Source organism: Canis aureus, chromosome 6 (genome assembly GCF_053574225.1).
Source record: "Canis aureus isolate CA01 chromosome 6, VMU_Caureus_v.1.0, whole genome shotgun sequence".
NCBI classification, from domain to species: Eukaryota; Metazoa; Chordata; class Mammalia; order Carnivora; family Canidae; genus Canis; species Canis aureus.
In genome coordinates this window covers 7,712,063-7,733,412 of record NC_135616.1, presented here as the reverse complement: position 1 = coordinate 7,733,412, position 21,350 = coordinate 7,712,063, and the positions used below count along the sequence as shown (strand labels likewise).

General features: G+C 36.0%; 1 protein-coding gene across 20 annotated transcripts in view; it reads left to right on the top strand.

The window, feature by feature from the left end:
• The window catches only part of ARHGAP28 (Rho GTPase activating protein 28), a 257,341-nt gene extending 236,456 nt beyond the window's left edge, over positions 1-20,885 (top strand). For 16 of the 20 annotated variants that reach the window (XM_077900033.1, XM_077900028.1, XM_077900031.1 and 13 more), the window contains 3 exons: positions 2,212-2,268; positions 4,094-4,218; positions 17,078-20,885. In XM_077900033.1, coding sequence (XP_077756159.1) covers positions 2,212-2,268; positions 4,094-4,218; positions 17,078-17,273 — 378 coding nt within the window. In that variant the 3' untranslated portion in view covers positions 17,274-20,885. Of the gene's footprint in view, positions 1-2,211; positions 2,269-4,093; positions 4,219-8,090; positions 9,509-14,856; positions 14,922-17,077 lie in introns of those variants that run through there. The other 4 variants (XM_077900020.1, XM_077900016.1, XM_077900035.1 and 1 more) reach the window with 3 other exon arrangements.
• The last annotated feature ends 465 nt before the right edge of the window (positions 20,886-21,350 follow it).

The following is a 21,350-nucleotide window of genomic DNA, read 5'->3' as shown; positions in this document are numbered from 1 at the left end:
ATCCAGAATTCCCATTTGATTCCTTTTTATAATTTGTCTCTTTTTTGATATTCCCAATTTGATGAGATATAATTCTCATGGTTTCCTTTAGTTCTTTAAACATGGTTTCCATTAGTTCTTTGAACATATTTAAAATATCTTATTTGAAGGCTTTTTCTAGTAAGTTTAATGTCTAAATTTCCTTCAGGAGTTTCTTTTGAAACTATTGAAGCTCCTTTTTTCCCTGTGCATGGGCCACATATTCTTGACATTTTTTGCCTGTCTCATAATTTTTTTGCTGTTATAGAATGGACTTTTTTTAAAAAAGATTTTATTTATTTATTCATGAGAGAGAGAGAGAGAGGCAGAGACACAGGGAGAGGGAGAAGCAGGCTCCATGCAGGGAGTCCAATGTGGGACTCAATCCTGGGACTCCAGGATTACACCCTGGGCGAAAGGCAGGTGCTAAACCACTGAGCCACCCAGGGATCCCTGAATGGACATTTTAAATATTATAATGTGGCAATTTTGGAAAAAAGATTCTTCTCCCTCTGCCAGGGTTTGTTGCTGCTTGTTGTAGCTTTTGTTTATTTGTTTAATTACTTTTCTGCTGAGCTAATTTTATAAAGTTTGAATTCTTTGTTTTGCGTGGCCACTGAAATCTCTGCTCCATGAGCTCAGTGGTTAGCTAATGTTTGCACAGAAATTTTCTTAAAAATCTTGAACAAAAAAACTCCCGGTCTTTGCAGACAAAGTCTGTGTTTGTTCCGGTGCAACTTCAGCATTCAATAGGACAGTTTATGACTCTGCCTGAACCTTCACTTCCTGCCTGGACAAAGCCCAAAAGTCAGCCAGCTTAAATTGACAGGTTAAGTTCTTTTCAGGTCTTTTTTGAACACATGCATAGCCTTGGGCATGCATATGGCTTTCTAGAGTCTTAGGAATATTTGGAGCTTTTCAAAGCCTTATTCTCCAAAGCATCTCAACCTCCAGCCTTGCCTCTCAAACTTTTTAGTCTGTTGTTTTCTCCAGCTTTTATCTACTACATCAGGTGGTGATGGCTAAATCATTTGCCTATAAATGTTTTCAACATCATACCACCTTAGCACTAGTCAGATTCCAAGTTAGTCCAAGATAGAGGCAGGCCTTCTGAGCCAGTATTCTACGGAGCCACCAACCAGGTCAGAACAAAGAATTAGTCATTCTGCTCCTTCCTGGACCTGTACCAGAAATGCAGGCTGCTTTTTTCAAACCTGGCACTGAACTAGGGAGCAGAGATGGGAAAAGTATAAGATTTAGTTATTTATTTAGACAGAGAGAGAGATAATGAGTGAGGGGAGGGGCAGAGGGAGAGAGAGAATCCTCAAGCAGGCTCCTTGCTGAGTGTGGAGCCTGACACAGGGCTCAATCTCATGACCCTGAGATCATGACCTGAGCTGAAATCAAGAGCTGCTTAACCAACTGAGCCACCAGGTATCCTTGGAGAAGTGTAAGTTTAAGTGCTACTAGATTTGCTGTTCTAACCAAGATTTAGCTGTTTTTGTTACTTAAGCACTCCTTTGGTCGCATCCTTTGGGCTAGTAGCCTTGGTGAATTAAAGCCTTTTTCTGTGCCTCAATTTTCTTATATTATAAATTGGGGAGAAAAGTAATTCTCCCCAACCTAATTCACAGGGTTGTCTTTAGCATCAACTCACTTACCATGTGTAAAAGCACTTTGTAAGTTGTATAATGCTAAATGAAGTCAGCTATTTCAATTTTTTTTTGTTGCAACAAAGAGATATAAAAAAGGTAGAATTTAAAGTTTGTCAGTAGCAACACCATGGAGTGTTGCTGACCTAAATTCTTGACAGTGTTCTTTTCCCTTTTATGGCATGAATGGTAACATACATTAAATACTGTCCTGTGTGTCTTGCTTTACTGACTTAAAAAATCATGGTGATTATTCTATATCATTATTCCATTATCAGTTTACAAAGTTGGATTGTGTCCAAAAGTCTATTGCTATTAAGATTTATGCACTAGTGAACAAACTTGCATATATGCTATTTATCACAAACAATGTATATTTGTAGGATAAATTTACAGATGTGGCATTGTTGGATTATTTTATACTTTGGTAAATATTTTCAAAATGTTTTCCATAAAGAGTAACAGTTTACACTTCCAATGGAAGCATGTGCTTATTTTCCCAACATTAATCATTACTGAGGACTAAATGTGTTTTATTTAGGTTATAAGCCCCAAGACTTCAAAGGTACTACAAAAATCACCCTCTTCAAGAAGAATGGTAAGAAAACAATTTCCTTTTCTCTCTTATTAACTCCTTATATGGTATTCTCTGGCTTTATCTACCATAATATGTGCATAATTTTGGTCATGATATATCCTTTAAACTTGACATTTCATGTGGCACATGAAGAAATAGTATAGGGAGAGAGTCAACTAACTGATGACTCAAAATGTATGGTTAGGCAGCCTGTAAGCAATTATGAATACTGTAGGAATTTTCAGGGAAAATGTGATTATTATGATCACAGGAAAGTGATCATAATATCTTACAGAGACTTCTGGAGAGCTGGAAGAGGGGGGGCATGAAATGACCAAAAGAGTGTTTTAGGAGTATAGTCTTGGTTCCAATGACCCAGGGACACTCTGTACAACCCCCATAACCACCCAGTCCACCCTCCACCAACATCCATTCCTTGGTATGCTCTTCTGGTTCTTACTGGTGATAGCAGAAAGTACCATAATAACTGATTCTATTTTAAAATGTTTTCTAGTGCTATTGTAACAAAGTATGACAAACTAGTTAGCTTAATATATTAGAAATTTATTCTCTCACAATTATGCAGGCTAAAAGTCTGAAATCAGGGTGTCTGCCTAGTTCCTTCTGAAGACTGTGAGAGAAGGATCTGTTCCTGACATCATTCCTAGCTTTTGGTGATGCCACCAATTCTTGATATTCCTTAGCTTGTAGATGTATCACTCCAATCTCTGCCTCCATCTTTACACATTATTTGTGTGTTTGTGTGTCTTCTCCTCTTATAAGGACGGTAGCCATATTGGATGTATGTCCACCCTACTCCATTATGACCTCATCTGAGCTAATTACAACTGCAATGACCCTATTTCCAAATACAGTTATATTCTCAGCTACTGGTAGTTAGAATTTCAACATATCCTTTGGGGGGACACAATTCAACCTATAACATATTCCTTTTAGGGTATATATTGAGTCAATTCAACAACATAAGCCTTCTACATCAACAGTGCTATCCTTTGAGAATGTTCAAATTTAAAATGATTATCTGAGGACTTAGCCAGATCCTCAGATAGAAATTTCTTTCTTTTATTTTTTTAGAAATTTATTTCTTTTCATATCTAGATAGATAATTAATTTTAAAATATTCAAAATTTGGAAACAAAAGGAATTTTCCAGTCAATCTTGACAAAAGAAATTCCTGTTAATTAGAAGACGCCATTCTATTTCATTGAACAAGAGCTCCAAGTTAGGTCTGCAGGCCAGTCTTGTCATATGAAAGCAGAGATACTCAGAAGTCCATATGCTGCTCTTCAGGGTGTTATCATACACTTTGAGGAATCAAGTTTTAAATGCTCATTTGGAATTCAATTTGGGCCCTCCAATCATTGTTACTAACTAAAGAAAAAGGATATTTAAAAAGCTATATTTTATAACTGATTCTTAACTCTTTGAGAAGGTTGATCTTAAAATATACTGAAATACAGAATTCAACCTAAAGTAAGCTTATTTTAGGGCACAGTCAAGAAAATGAACTGATAGAAACATGAGATTTTGTCATAACATAGTGCTACTTCTCTGGTTATTTTAAGGCATTATACAGGGCCTACGTATGTAACAAAAGTAAAGTCCCAGGTTAAGTTTAGTGTATCTTCCTTTGAAAAGAACGCAGTATTTCATTCTGGTTTAATACTGGTCACAAAAGCAGTATTTCATTCTGGTTAAATACTGGTCACATTTACATGTTTTCCTAATTCACATTGCCACTGATTTTCATATCTCTTAAGTGTAGTCATTAAAGTGATATTCATCCTAGTTTGACAGAATGTACTGAATTTTTCCCCATTGGCAGTCTGACGTGCCGGAAGGAGTCATAAGGGTCCATGCTCCACTTCTCTCTAAGGTGTCCATGGCCATTCAACTCACTAGTCACACCAAAGCCAAAGACATACTGGCAAAATTTCAATATGAGAACAGGTGAGTAAAAGTGAATATAGGTCTTTGTACAAGGAAGGTGATCTTTTATTAGATGAATAACTTTCTAGGCATTTACAAAGTTGGCCTTTTTGAAAAGTTAGGACCCGTTACTTTGGAGACTACCAGTAGAGGAAGTCAAAGTAGAGAAAGAGATTAGGTAGATTGTAGAATTGTTGATAACAAAGGTATTTGTTTTTTTTTTTTTTCTTTTTTAAGAAATTTCTACAAATAGGATTCCTAATAGATATCTTCTATCTTGGTGGTTTCATTTACTCCACGAGTTTTACTTTTTATTAGAATAAAAAAATATAGCAAGTTAGTTTTAGAGATACCTGGAATAACATTCCAGGCTTCATTGGGCTTCAACATGCATAGATCAGATAAAGTTTACATAGTTAAATAGACATTATAGCCATTGTTTTCCTTGAAACATACTACTAATAAATCTTGGGATCAGAATTTTATTTACAAAAAAAAAATCCTTTTGCTCATCTGCCGTAAGTCACCTTGAAACAGCCTCAATCAGGATAATTTTTCTGTAGGCATGCTTATTCAGGGGTAAATATTTGCCCTGAGATTTTTAAAAGATGAGAAGCATGAGAAGTACTAGTTTAAATCCTTCCATTAGAGAACAGGTGCAGAGAGAGAGAGTCTTTTTTTTTTAAGATTTTATTTATCTATTCATGAGATAGAGAGAGACAGACAGACAGACAGACAGACATAGGCAGAGAGAGAAGCAGGCTCCTTGCAGGAAGCCCGATGTGTGGCTCGATCCTGGACCTGGGGATCACGCCCTGAGCTGAAGGCAGACACTCAACCACTGGCCACCCGGTGTCTCGAGAGAGAGAATCTTGAGCAGACTCTATGCTTAAGCCCCAACATGGGGTTTGATCTTACAACCCTGAGACCATGACCCTCACTGAAATCAAGAGTCGGACACTTAATTGAGCCACCCAGGTGCCTAGAAATAATTAAATAATTAAAATATTCTTAAAGAGAAATCTTCCAATCATGTTAAAAAGGAGTACCCATGTTGAGGGGGAAAAAGTTGATTGCAGAAGATTATGTACTGTAGGAATCCATTTATATAACATTTTGAAGTGACAAAATTTTAGAAATGGAGGGTAGGTTACTAGTTGCTAGAAGCTGGGGAGAGGAGATTGTGGGGAGGGGAGATGGGTACCCTCATAAAAGGGTAACACAAGGACCTGGCAATGTAGGAGTTGCTCAGTACCTTGACTCTAATGGTAGATCAAAGAACCTATACAAGTTGTATTGAACTTAATACACACAAAAATGAGTACAAGTAAAGTCGGAAATCTAAATAGGATAGGTGGATCATATTAATGTCAATATGCTTAACTGTGACATTATACTGTATTTGTATAAAATGTTACCATTTGAGGAGAAGTGGGCAAAGAGTATGAGGAAATTTTCTATATTATTTCTTACAATTACATATGAATCTACCACTATCTCAGTAAAAATATTTCAATTAAAAAAAAACAAGAATGGCCAATAAAAATAATCTATGGTGTTAGAAGCCAGAGTAGTGTTTTTCTGTGGGTGGAAGGGATAGTGATTAAGAAGCCATGATAGTGGCTTATGGGGGCTGGTTATGTGGTATATTCACTTTGTGAAAATTCTTCAAGTATTCTTATAATATGTGCATATTTTGTATGTTCTCTTTATCTCTCTCTAAATATACATATGTGTATATATATATACTTACATAAAAAAGTATGTGTATATATATATATATATATATATATTTACATAAAAAAGAAAAGAAGAGTAGAGTAGACAGAGGCCAAGAGGAACCCTGAAAACTTAACTTTTCTCTGCTGCTAAGACACTATAAGTAGTTACCACTAAGCAGTAATAGACTTTGAATTCCTCTGGGGGGATCAAATGTGTGAGAAAACTGCCTTTACACTCTGATGTAGACCTTTTGTAGAATAAAAGTGTTTCTAATAAAAATAAATTAGAATCAGTGACTATAGGTAGATGCAAATCCTTTTTATGAACTTCAGAAGATGTTGTCCAGTCCATTTTCTTAACTAGTTAGAACTGTGGCCAATTTAAGTTTAGTTGTAAGTTGGTACATCTGTGCCTGTTTCACTAGATGTTTATTTTCTGACTCCTAACCACCTCTTCTGTTTATGTAAAAAAAAAAAAAAAAAAAAGAGAGAGAGAGAGAGAGAGAGAGAGAAAGAAGTCCCATTCTTCCCAGGTCCTCCCTGTTACGACTAAAACTCTTTGGACATAATGACAAGCACAGGAAGACTCTGAAAGGTAGAAAGACAAGTGCTGACTGCCTAGGGACATCAGACCTGTGAAAAATCATGGTGGTGAGTTCCTGGGTTTCCTTATTGCCTCCTATATGTCTAGACAGGGTGCTATGGAAACCTTCAACCTGGCATCAGCACAGACCATAAATGAGCTTTAGAGAGCCTGTTTCCCCATCCAAAAGACTGAAGAGAAGGTAGCCTAACCACAAAAAAACATTTTGGCAATGTTTGCCCTACTCAACCAAACACCAACAGGAAAACACACCACTACGCCTGTGATTTCAGTGGAACCAAGCAGGCAACTGATCTACATGCCCCACCCAACAGAATCAGGTGGTGATTCAGTTCCCAACCACGATAGTGTCAGAAGGGTCCTGCCTCTAGCTGAGTTTCCTCCACCCAGCAGCAGTGAGACCTAATAAATCCGTTCAAGGCAGTTATCCACTAGCTTCACCCCACCCTCAGAGTCAGTAAGGCACAGTGAAGAGCATCTTACCCAACAGCAACAAAGAAGCATGAGTCAACCTTCTGTTTCCTCTCCCTGGTGGCAGCAGAGCCTAGCAGGGAGCTGATCGTATACCCCCAATCCAAGGCAACAAAGTAGTGCCAATTGGTGTCCCACTTTCACTGGGCAGGTGGCAGTGGGGTCCAGCAAAGAGCTGAACGTACACACCCACCCAGACCTTGTGCTAAACTTCAACAGGAGGAATTCCTGCCAAAAAATGATTAAGTAAGATTCAGAGTCTCATGATATCCAAAGTGTCTGCAATATGATACAAAGTCACTTATTATACTAAAACCAGGAAAATCACGATAAGAATGAGAAAAGACAATTGAGAAATGCCAGTGCTAAATTGAATCAAATGTTAGAATTATCTGACAAAAGCAACCATCACAAAAAAAGCTTCAACAAGCAATTATGAATTCTCTTGAAACAAATGAAAAAATAGAAAATCTCAGCAAACAAAAAGAAGTTAAAATGAAATGAAAATTATAGAACTGAAAGAATAACTGAAATAAACTCCCTAGATGGGCTCATTAGTAGAGTGAAGATGACAGAGGATATAGTCAGTAGACTTGAAGACATATCAATAACATTATTTATTCTGAATAACAGAAAGAAGACCGACCCAAAAAAGTGAATATAGTCTCAGGGATTCATGGGCTGTAATGCATGGTACTGCATCAGTGCAGTACCAAAAGTAGAGAAAACAGAGAGGAACTAAAAAAGTATTTGAATAAATAATGACTGAAAACTTTCCAACTTAGCAAAAGGTATAAACCTATGTATTCAAGAAACTAAGTGAACCCAAATAGGACAAACCAAAGAAATCCCTTCCAAAACAACATAATTAAACTTGTAAAAAATTAAAGACAAAGAAGAAAACCTTGGGACCCTTGAGAGGCAGAGTGGTTGAGCGTCTGCCTTCGGCTCAGGTCATGATCCTGGGGTCCTGGGATTAAGTCCCACATTGGGCTCCCTGCAAGGAGCCTGCCTCTCCCTCTGCCTGTGTCTCTGCCTCTCTCTCTCTCTGTGTGTTTCTCTCATTAATAAATAAATAAAATCTTTTTTTAAAAAAGGAAGAAGAAAACCTTAAAAGCACCCAGAGAGAAGCAGTGCCTTTCTTATAGGGAACATCAATTACAATCACAGTGGATTTCTCACTTGAAACCCTGGAGATCAGATGGAAGTGGCATAACATCTTTCCAAGTACTGAAAGAAAAAAACTGTTAACCTTGAATTCTGTGTCATGCAAAAAACATCTTTCCAGGATGAAAGGGAAATGAAGACATTCTTGGGTCAAGCAAAATTAAAGGATTTTTTTGCTAACAAATTTACCCATAAAGAATGGATAAAAAGGAAGTCCTGTAAATAGAAAGAAAATGATAACAAAGGCCTGAAACATCAAAGGAAAGGAGAATATAACTATAATTGATTATCCTGCTTCTTATGTATTTCTTAAATCATATTTGATGGTTGAAGTAAAAATAGCACCATCTGATATGGTGCTCAGTGTATGTATGTAGAAAACATATTTAATACAACTTTATTTATTTTTTAAAAAAATTATTTATTTGAGAGAGAGCCAAGGGGGATAGTCAGAGGGAGAGAGATAATCTCAAGAAGACTCCTTGCTGAGTGAGGAGCCAGACACGGGGCTCCATCCCACAACCTCAAGATGATGACCTAAGCCAAAATCAAGAGTTGGATGCTCAACTGAGCCACCCAGGCACCTCAAGACAACTATATTTTAAGAGAGTTGAAGCTCAGCGCTCCTTATTGTCTGCATAGTAACTTCCCTCCAAAGACTGCATTATGTAACAAGGGAAAAAGAATAACTTCATAGTCATGAAATCTGACCTCAGCCAGGTGAACAAGGTTAACATCAACAATGATGAGTCACACTGATAGTAAATACCCCGATAAGAAATGATGAAAATGGCACTTTACCTCTGTCCCTTTCCTCCCAAGAACACATAATTCCAGCCTAAACATGAGAATAACATTGGACAAATCCCAGTTTGGAAACATTCTACAAAATACCTGATGAGTCCTCAAAACTGTCAAAGAAATAAAAAACAAGGCAAGTTTGAGAAAATATCAGAGTCAAGACAAGGCTAATGAGACATAACTATGTATTAGTTTCCCAGTACCACTCTGCTTAAAACAACAGAAATGTATTCTCTCAGTTCAGGAGGCCAGGAGTCTGAAAGAAGTGTGTCAGCAGGGTTGGTTCCTTCTAAAGGCTGTGAGGAAGAAGCTCTCCCATGCCTCTCTTCTAGCTTCTAGTGGTTGCCAATATCCATGGTTTATAGATGTATCACGCCAATCTCTCCATCTTCACATTGTCTTTGTGTTTCTCTTTTCTCCTCTTATAAGGATTCATTGGATTTTAGGGGGTCCCCTGAATCCAGGATGATTTCATCTCTAGATTCTTAACTAACTACATCTGCAAATACCCTATATCAAATAAAGTCACATTTTGAATATCCAGACAGATGTGAGTTTTGGAAGGTACATTATTCAACCAATTATAATTACTGAATATATTCCAATATTTTCGATGGGTCTCTGGAACAGAAAACAGATGCTAGGTAAAAAACAAGAACATCTGAATAAAGTATGAACTTCAGTTAATAATAATGTATTAGTATTCATTAGTTGTGATATATATATATATATATACACACACACATATATATGTATATATATCATATTAGTGTTAGATGTTAATAATAGGGGGAACAGAGTGTGGGGAATAATGAGAATTGTCTATAGTATTTTCACAATTTTTCTCTAAATCTAAGAGAGTTCTAAAATTAAGTTTATTTGTAAAATGTGTCAGGGCTTTTACCAATTAGGAGAACAACTTATTAATGGTGAAATAACAATTTCAGAGTAAAACAGATAAGGTTTGGTCATGCTAGAATATCAGACTTTGTTTTAAAAATGAAATCCACTTATGCATTAGTGGTCCTCTTCATTTAGCATGTTATTTATAATTCAAAGAACTAACCATAAATAGAATTCAATGCTCATTTTTAAAAGTATGAGGGTAAAGAGAATTGATGGGAGTTGATTTCTACACATCACTCAAAGTAGTAAAACATCAATCCCAGTAGACCATGATAAGTTACATATGTTATTGAGATGCCAGTGAAACCACAAAGAAAATCATACAAAGCAGTATACTAAAAAATACTGTACATAAGTCTAGATATAATCATAAGAAATAGACCATATCCTGGGCCATAAAATAAAGTTCAATAAATTTAAAATAATTGAAATCGTACAGAATATCTTGACCATAAAGGAATCAAACTAGATGTCAGTAACAGAAAGACAACATGATTATTTCTAAATACTTTAAAATTAAACCACATACTTCTCTAACCCATGAGTCAAAGAGGAAGTGTTAAAGGAAAAATTTTAAAGTACACAAAATGAAAATAAAACTGCAACATAATCAAATTTTGTACAGTGCAGCTAAAGCCATGCTGAGAGAAAAATTTATAGCAGTAAATGCTTACATTTAAAAAGAGGGCAGGATCTCAGAACAAGTTAGTTTCTACCTCTAGAAACTAGAAAAATAAGAGCAAAATGAACACAAAGCGAGCAGAATGAAGAAAACAATAGAAGAGCAGAAATCAGTAAAGTTAAAAACAGGAAAATAATAGAAATCAGTAAAACAAAAAGCTTTAAAAAATTGGTAAATTTCTAGAAAGACTAACAAAAATAAAAAGAAATCACCAATATTAGGAATAAAATAGAAGGTATCAAAGTATATAATGCTTCTCATAAAAGGATAAGGAAATAGTTAACAAACTATATGCTCAAAGTCAAAAACTTAGAAGAAATGGACCAATTCCTCAAAAACCACAAATTATCAAAAGACAGCCAAGATGAAATAGTTTTATAACCATTAAGGAAATTAAATCTTTAAAAGTTTCCCAAAAATGAGCAGCCTGGGTGGCTCAGCAGTTTAGTGCCACCTTCAGCCCAGAGTCTGATCCTGGAGACCTGGGATTGAGTCCCACGTTGGGCTCCCTGCATGGAGCCTGCTTCTCCCTCTGCCTGTGTCTCTGCCTCTCTCTCTCTCTCTCTCTCTCTCTCTGTGTGTGTGTGTGTGTCTCATGAATAAATAAATAAAATCTTTAAAAAAAAAGTTTCCCCCCCCAAAAAATCTTTAAGCCAAGATGGTTTCACTGGTGAATTCTAGCAAATGTTTAAAGAATTAACACCAATTTAGCACATTCTTTTTCCAGAAAATAGAAAAGGAAGGGACACTACCTAACTCATTTTATGAAATTATTTATTGATCAGACGCCAAAGACAATAAGCAAACACTGCAGACTAATATCTCTCATGAACTTAGAGACAAAAGTCCTCAAAAGAATATTAGCAAATCTAATCCAACCTATATTAAAGGAATTACAGTGACCAGGTGGGTTCTTTACAGGTATGCAAGTTTGGCTCAATATTTAGAAATTAATGTATTCCACCATTGGATTGGAGAAAAATCATATGATCATGTTAATTGATATAGAAGAAGCATTTGACAAAATCAAATACCTATGCATGATAAAAATCCCTCAGTGAACTAGGAAAATGGAGAACTTCCTCAACTTGATAAAGACCATCTACAAAAATCTACAGCTAACATCACACCTTACGATGAATGATGGAATACTTTCCTTCCAAGATCAAGAACACTACTTTTATTCAAAATACTATTAAAAGATTAAGTCACTGCAATAAGGCAAAAAAAAGGGAAAGAGAAAGAAAGAAGAAAGAAGAGAAAAAGAAAGGAAAGAAAGAAAGAGAAAGAACAAATGAATGGACAGGTATACAGATTGTAGAGGAAGAAAAAACACATAACATTAAATTTATCATTTTAAATTTACAGTACACTGATATTTAGTGCATTCACATTGCAATACAATATTACCACCATCCATCTTCAGAAAGATTTTATCATTCTATACTCAGACTCTGTCCCCAGTAAACAATAATTCATTTTTCCCTCCCCTAGCCATTAGTAACTGCTCTTCTACTTTCTGTCTGTATGAATTTGACTATTCTAATCATTGATTTTTAAAAAATATTTATTTATTTTAGAGAAAAAGGGTTTGGGGGAAGGGGCAGAGGGAGAGGGAAAGAATCCCAAACAGACTCCCTGCTGAGCATGGGGCCAGATATAGGGTTCCATCTCACAACCCTGAGATCATGACCTGAGCTGAAATCAAGAGTTAGATGCCTGAAAACCTGAGCCATCCATGCCCCCTTGTAATAACTGATTTTTGACAAAAGCACAAAAGCAATTCAATAGATAAAGGACAGCCTTTTTAACAAATGATAAATGATGCTCTAGAAGCTGGACATCTATAGGCAAAAAACAACGCACAATGGGTCACAGATGTAAATGTAAAATATAAAACTATAAAATTTAGAAAACAGGAAAGGAGAAAACCTTTGTGATGTAGGGCTAGATTAAAGTTGACATCAAAAGCATGATCCAGGGTTGCCTGGTTGGCATAGTCAGTTGAGTCAAAGACTCTTTCAGCTCAGGTCATGATCTCAACTTCCTAAAATCAAACCCCATATTGGGTGCCATGGTCAGCAGGGAGTTGGTTTGAGGTTCTTTTCCTCTGCCCCTTCCCCTGCACTTTCTCTTTCTAAAACAACAAATATTTTTAAAAACCTAGAATGTTCCATAAGAGATAAAAATTGATAAATTGTATGTCATCAAGATTGAAAACTTATATAGTGAAAGACTCAATGAAAAGGATAAAAAGACAAAGATACTTACAAACCTCTTAGGCAGCAAATGAGTAACTAGTATCTAGAATATATAAAGAAAACTAAATACTCAGCAGCCCCGGTGGCTCAGCGGTTTAGCACCGACTTCAGCGCAGGGCATGATCCTGGAGACTCAGGATCGAGTCCCACATCAGGCTCTCTGCATGGAGCCTGCTTCTCCCTCTGCCTCTGTCTCTGCCTCTCTCTCTGTGCGTCTCTCATGAATAAATAAATAAAATCTTAAAAAAAAAAAAAGAAAACTCAATACTCAACAAAAGGAAAAAAAAACAATCCAATTTAAAAATGAGCAAAAGACATGAACAGGTATTTCACTAAAGAGAATATACAGGTACACATATGAAAAGATGTTCAGTATCTTTAACCATTAGGGAAGTGCAAAGCCACAATGACTTATCATTAAACACCTCTGAGAATGGCTAAAATAAAAAAAATAATGATAACACCAAATACTGGTAAAGATACAGAGATCTTTGGATCACTCATACATTAGTGGTGGGAACATAAAAGGGTATAATCAGTCTAAGACTGTTTTGTAGTTTTTCATAAGACTAAATATGTAACTGCCATGTGATCCAGTTTTCACAGTCAGGCATTTTTTTCTTTTTTTTTTTTTTTTTTTTTTTTGTTGTTGTTGGTTTTTTGTTGTTGTTGTTGTTGTTTTTAGGCATTTTTTTTCTAAAGTAATCTCTGCACCCTGTGTGGGGCTCACACTCACAACTCTGAGATCAAGAGTCACACAGTCTATCAGCTGAGCCAACCAGGTGCCCTGTGGGCATTTGTCCCAAAGAAATGAAGATTATATTCACACAAAAAGCTGTATATAAATGCTTATAGCAACTTCATTTATAATAGTAAAAACTGGAAAAGAATCCCAAACATTATTCAACAGTAAATAACAAACTGGCACATCCGTAAGATGGTGTGCTACTCAGCAATAAAATGCAACACCTTGGGTGAATCTCCAGGGGTTTATGCTAATTGAAAAAAAAAAAAAAGAAAGCCAATACAAAAAAGTTTCATACTCTGTCTCCATTTATATAACATTTTTGAAGTGACAAATTTCTAGAAAATGTGGAATAGAGAAGAGGTTACCAGGGATACAGGATGAGGGTAGAGAGGGAGGTGAGTGGGCTATACAAGGGAAACAAGGGATCTAGTGGTGATGGAAAATGTTCTGTATCTTGACTGAACTGATGTTGACATTCTGATTGTGACAGCACACTAGAGCTCTGCAAGATTTTACTAGGGGAGAAAACTGAGTAAAGAGTACAAAAGGTATATCTGTGCAGTTCTTAAAACTATGAGCAAATTTACAATGATCTCAACTAAAATGTTTAATGAAATAAATAATATAGGGCACACACCTTTCTTCTTTAAAAGAATTGAGGTCGATCTTTTTGAGGTAACTAAGCTTAGAAGTCATTCCTCACATGGGATGAAGATCAGCCACTCTTCCACCACAGCGTTCTAGCCCGGGATGGAGAAATGAAATTGGGCAACTATTTTCTCTGACTTGCTTTCACTAAAGAGCAGAAACATGTAATGAAGTCAATATTAGTTTGAAAAGCTTTAGGCAAGTTTAGAAACATGACATGGACAAAAGAGAGAATCCCAGTCAGTTTTGGGAAAAAGAGAAATGAAACCTGACTTCTTTTGAACTGAGAGTAATGTGACCAGTAACAAGGCAATATTAAACATCCAGCTGCTCCTTCACTGGCCGTGGTGTGTCTATAACAGTCCTCTCTTAAGTGAAGCTGACAGTTGTGGATAGAATGGGCTCCAGGTTGTTGTAGGGCACAGCAGCATCCATCTTGATTTGGATAGTCCCATCCTTTCTGTGCCTTGGATATTGGGCTGTATCAAACAAATAAAATTGAGTTTTTTAATCATAACTTTAATAACAATTTGCGGATGTATTTCATTCAAGGCAGAGGAATTGTTTGTTGCCATGGTTTACCTCAGCTCATGGAAGAGGGTTAAGTTAGATTGCTTTCTTTTTTTTCTTTTTTTCTTTTTTGTTTTCAGTTATGGTTCATCAGAATGCATTAAAATTCAGAACCAACGGTTATATGAAATTGGAGGAAATATAGGTAAGCATTCTCTAATGGTTTTTACTACTAAATTCTCTGATTGCTCTAAAAGAAATACGATGCTATTGTAAAAGCATATTTTATAAGTTTCTTAGTATAAATTTGACATCAATAAGTTTCTGAGTTTTTAATCTCATATGAGAACAGTTGTAGGAATTCCCTGAAATACTCTCAAAATTGAAATGTGAATATTCTGGTTGATATGGAGTAGACTTTTGTGTCTTTTAAGTGTGCCTCAAAGTTGGAAAGTCTGTTCCTGAAGGTTCCTGCAAAACAGAGAACATCATGGAACTTTGAAACTGTGACACTCTTTTTGTTTAACTTCCCTGGTTTCACCCTCAGTTCAGGTCCATTCTTCCTATTTCTCTGAGGGGAAACAAAAAGGAATCAAAGGGAAGTTGCCTCTGCTTGCATCTGTGTCCTATCTTCCCCTTTGTTCATGTCTTCTGCTTGCCCTCTGCACAGTCTGGATGCACCATCCCAGCTCCCATTATAGCCAGCACCAGCATGTGTACCTCCCTTCATGTTCCTACCTGCTGCTTGGGGCCTTGCTCCAGCCCCCATTCTCTCCTGCACCCAGTTTTCCCCTCCCAACTGCATCATTTCCAACTGCATAAACATTTTTGATAATTTCTCTCATGGTCAAGACTCTCTCTTGACCCCCACCCTGCCCTGTCCCCACACCTTCAAGCCTATTTCCATTTCATCGTTCTGCTTTACAGCAAAAATTCCTTGAATCCATTTTCTGTCCTCTAGTTTCTTCCTCTTGTTCTCTCTTGAAACCACTCCAGTCAAGTGTTACCCCGCAACACTCAACCAAAATTGCTCTCTTGTTGAGGCCACTGGAGAACTCTTACCTTGTGAGATCCAGTCATTCGTTCTGTCTTGATAACTGCCTGAATTGATCTTTCCCTCCTTTGAAAACACACTTTCTTCACCTGGTTTCATTGACAACCTAAGCTTTTGGGTTTTGTCCCACTTCACTGGCAGCTCCTGAGTCTCTTTTGCCTGCTACTTCTCATCCTCTCAACCTTCAATGTGGAAAACTTGGGGTCAGGCCCCACAGTTATGTGTCTATAAGACACATAACTTTTTTGGTGAGTTCAATCCATCTCATTGCTTTAAATACACATAATATGCAACGCCTTACAAATTCTTTCCAGACTTCCTCTCAACACCAGCCTTGCAGATCTAGTCATCAGGCACATTTTGCCACGGAGCCTTTGTACTAGGCACATTTTGCTATGCTCTCCTTTAGATTATTCGTTTCTCACTCCTTCACCTCCTGCCAGGTGTTTGCCTCTAGGTCACCTTCTCAAAGACACCTTCCAGGATCTCACTTTCTCTAGGTGTGCCTTCCCAGCTTTGTTCTCTCATGTACTTACCACCACCAGACTTATTTTATATTATACTTGCTGATTTGCTGGTTGTCTTTTATCATTTTGAATGTAAGTGCCCTGAGGGCAAGTGTATTTGACTGTCTGATGCATTTCTGTAGCCCTAGCCCCTGGAATAGTGCCTGGCATATAATAACTTTCAAGAAATATTTTATAAATGAGTGAATGAATCAAGCAAATAATCAAATATTGGTAGTTTTGTTTGAGACTTTGGTGTAGATTTCAAACACACTCTACGTAAAGATTTTCAAATGTATTTGCCTCATGGAATGATCTTTTTGTTGTTATCATTTCTAGATCTCCTGCCTATGGGCATTGCATCTGTATGTAAAGAAACAAAATGACCATTCCTAAAATGAACTTGATTTTAATATTTTCTAGCCCTAGTCAAGTTACTGTGTGTAAAGCCGTTAGAGGACACATGTTATTATATAAATTATCAGTTTATACCTTAAACGGGTTCTTGCCATGTTTTTCTAATTGATGTGGTAAGTCTGGGGAACAATTTACCTATAGTTGGTAGTCTTTTTTCCCCCACAATTTTGCGTGGAATTTATTTGAGTATTTCGCAGTCAGAAAGAAACAAAGAGAAAGAGAAAGGCAGGCAGGCAGACTGGCTTTGCTAAAGAACCTCTAATATGTATCTACTTATTTTGGCTGAGAGAACTATATTGGCCTTATTCGAACCTTACCAACATTCACGTGCACACATAAAGTGTGCACTCTCGAAAACATTCTCTGATTTTCTCTTTCCTTTAGGGCAGCATTGCTTGGATCCAGATGCTTATATATTGGATGTATATCATGTAAATCCTCAAGCAGAGTGGGTGATAAAACCCCAATCAAGTTTTTGAAATACCCCCAAGATGGCACCTATCATGTATTATATGCCAAGAAGATTCTACATTTGGTAGGGAAAATAACAAGACTACTTTTGACATGTTTATTCCAATAACCCTCGTGGTGTTTCTCAGCCCAAGTGGCATCTCCCAGTGTTGTCAGCATGAATTGTTGGTGGAGGAACTGGTTGACTGAGCTGAGGCTTTCTCCTATGGTTCTTTTCTCCTATGGAAAGACGAGGTGATCGTTCCAGAAGAAAGGCCAATCTAGTATATGGAACTCTGATCTAGTACTTTGACTTCACAACAGAAATGAATTTGGTCCTATGCCTAGAGATTAAAAAACACTTCTCTAGGTAGCAGATGCTACCAAACACAAGAGGTGGAAGAGTTTTTTCTTTTTTTATACTTATATACATATGTAGACCTTTTTGAACAAGAATGACAGAAATATCAGTAATTTCTGTTCAGCAAAATAATTCAGATCGGCTTTTCAAAGGGAATCAGTTTCTGAATTTTTGCGTATAATATTGACTTGCTCCCAAATTGGAGGAGGATGAACTTTGGTTGAAAGAACACTGTATTGTTATGTATGTTGTACTGTATTATGACTATCTGCATATTGGTGCAAATGAACATTTCTCTATTGTGGACTATTGAAAATTGATGTTTTTCAAGCTTATTTTCTTATGAGCACAGGTTCCATAACAAAGGTTAGTTTGACAGAGGGTGTTCTTATACTCTCATAATCTTCTGTGTTGTTAATAGTCATAGAACCTCTATCTTTTCATCGTGATTATGGTGCTCAATGAATAGCTTTCTGTGTGCCAAGCACAGATTTCCTTTCCTGATCCAACATATCATTTTTTTTTTATTTTACAACTGTAGATAGTCACTTCTGTAGCCCCAACTTAAAAATATAGCATTGCCTTTATCCAACTGCTCTTTATGCAAGAGTACTGAAAAATACTGTTATATCAAGATTTTATATGCTGTAAAAGCAAATTTTGTTTCTGTTCATCAATCATAGACATGGCCAAGCACTATGGATTAGCCTCAGGCTTTAAAATCAGATGCATATTTGGTAAGCCGGAAACTGTCTCACTGTGAAGGTCCTGCAGAGCCATTTTCCAGACTTGCAATTGGCAAGAACACACAGTTCTCCACAGTCTAATGGAGAGCAAATCTGAAATGTGCTGAGGGGTCAGACAGCTCTGCCTTTCATCTTGAGACTGAAGATACAGTTCTTCTAGGGTTAGCTAGAAATGGGAACAGAGGTCTCATTTATCCCACATATGTGCTTTGGATTAGAATCCACAGATTAGGATTTTGATGAATTTATATCAATTTTAATGACATTTAATGCCCAAATGACTCTCTTTTGCAGTTCAAACAATAAAGTTGCTCAAAATACAGAAAACATTTTGCCAGTGTTTTGGTAAATGTTTTTACCAATGTTTCTAGTTACCAATTCTCAAAACTTAATGCGATAATAATTTAAGCCCACATATAGAAGAATTTTTTTTTCTTTTCTTTTTCAAAAGCAGGGCTTGAACTCAAGACCCTGAGATCAAGACCTGAGCCAAAATCAAGAGTCGGATGCTTAACCGACTGAACCACCTTGGTGCCCCTAGGAGAAATCTTTTATATGCTGCATTATGCCTTGATAGCTCTAAAAAAACATTATTTATTTTCAACATGTAGATAACTATGTTTCTGGCCATTAGGATTTTTATTATATTTTTATAAAAAACTCAAATTCATTTTATTTGAGAATTTTTATTTCCTATGCCTGAAAACCCTTTAGAAGATAAACATGTATCCTGTAGGTTTTTAATTTATTCCTACATTTCATCATTTTTTAATGTTTGGTTAATTGATGGCATGTGAGTTTACATAATGAATTTCAAGAGTTTAAAAAAAATGCTTTTATTGTTTTTGTAATACAGACAACAGGAGTAAATATTTTTTGCAGTTGCTAACTTCCAAGGCATAAGATGGCAGTAATTTATACTCACACATGGAAGAAATTCTTCAAATTAGATATCTATACTTCTATAAAAGGACAGGGGACTGATTTTTCTCATTGTGTTTTCCCCTAATTTCAAATAGTTACATTCTACTGTGTTTTTATAGGAGATTTACAAATCTAATTTTTTACTTGAGAATTTTCCCATCTTCATACTGAAAACACATTAAAGCCTATATATAAGATCTGAAGGTTTTAAGATTTACTCTACTTGTCATTAGTTTAAATAAGTAGCTAACAGATGACAGATAAACAACAGTTTTTAAATTTTTTACCCACTTTTGTGTGGTGTCAGATGTCGAAGACTCAGCCGAGTCAATAGCTTTAAATTAATTACTTGAATGTATTTAAGGATGCGTGACAACTTTCAGGTAACTATGTATTATGGAAGGCATGGCAATACCAAATAACTTTTATTCTTAGTCATAGGATTAACTAAGTGGTTGAAGGAGAATTTTCCGTAGACACACAGACTAATAAGAGTAGAGGTTCTTTTTACTAATTTTATTCTTAAAGAATTAAACCCCTACAATTACAATTCAAAAATGTCTATCAAATAATTATTGAAACCATCTTTGTTTTATCAAAATTGTTTTAAAATAGTTACAGTAGTCTGTAAAACTGAGTAATATGTTTGCAAACAAAAGAAGAGTCAGATCCTGGGCTTCTAGATTCAGTTCTTACTAGCTTCCTCCCCTCTTCCCAAGTGCTCTTGATATACGGTTAGGAAAATAATATCCAGGAAAGTATTAGAGAATGTTAACATTTTAGTGACACCTAATCAGAAAAAAGCCCTAGAGCTGGCTCATTGTTTTCTCCATTTTGCGAAAGAGGATTCCTTTGTCAAGCAGCTCACTGAGGGATATGATTCTTGGAGCCAGTGATCTTCAAATAAACTGGAATATTAATTTCATTACAATGTGTACACAGTATTAACTACCTCACTTGCCTTTCTTGGGAAAAAATGACTTTAACAGTTTTTGTTACAAACTTAGTCTGAGTCTTATTATTTAAGTCACTTCAGTTAGCTTTCAGTGTACATGTAATATACATTTAATGATGTAAAAAATGTTTAGCACAAGCTTTAAAGCCAAAAATACTCTGTAACTGTGACGTGTGGTATACTCTGAGAGAATTCGTGTCCTTTAGTTATTGTCTTATGTGTTTCACCATGTTGCAATGCAGGTTTTCAAGTGTGGGAATTAATAGTCATCTCTTCTTTCAGGCATTTTTCAACTGCTTTCTCCATATTGCACTTGGCTGAAAAGTAACATGAGATTAAATTGTCCCTTCTTTCTTTGAAGCATATTTCAACTGTTTTTCACAAATGTTTTACATGCCTGAAAAGAATATATATTATGGGATTAAATATTTCCTAGTTTCTGACAGGCATTTTCAACTGTTTTCCATAAATATGTCATTTAATAATAATATGACATGGATTAAAATGCTTCTTTCAGACATTTTAAATAGTTTTACACATACAGCTTACTTTAAAAACTACATCTTTTCTTTCATTTTCCAACTATTTTCTAAAACTATGTGCTCTGATTAGAAAATTATTTAATGTCACAAGAAATGCCAATGTTTTATGTTGTCTTCCATCTCAAAAGTTAATATTCTTTCGTTCCAGCTTTCATTGTTAAGTATAATATATATGTTGCATTTTATCCATAAAAATAAAGAGAAAAAACCAAAAGCATTGTCACAAGAATTCTTATAATTCAGCTAGTCTAAGGGTACCACGGTGCTGGTGAAAGAACAAGAGCTTTAAAATCAAAATGTATGTGTCTGAGCCCACTCTCTGTCACTGACCCACCAGATGGTGGTCTTGTACAAAAGCCATATCACACAATAGTGATGGACAGTTGTGGACAGGGGATGAATTCAATAAACAACAGTTTCCTAAATTTGTTTGAGTTTGGGGCAGGTATTTAATATGTCTTTCTAAAAAAACGTTCTCAATACAGAAAAAACATTTGACAAAATTTAATACCAGTTCATGATTTTTTTTAGGAAAATTCAACATTGTGTATCTTGTGCAAAAGGCAAGAAAGAAAAGGCATAAAGAAAAAAAATACAAGTCTCTATTTGCAAATGATATGAGAATTTATGTGGGAAAGCCTAGAGTATCTTCAGCTGTTAGAACAATATTAAGATAATT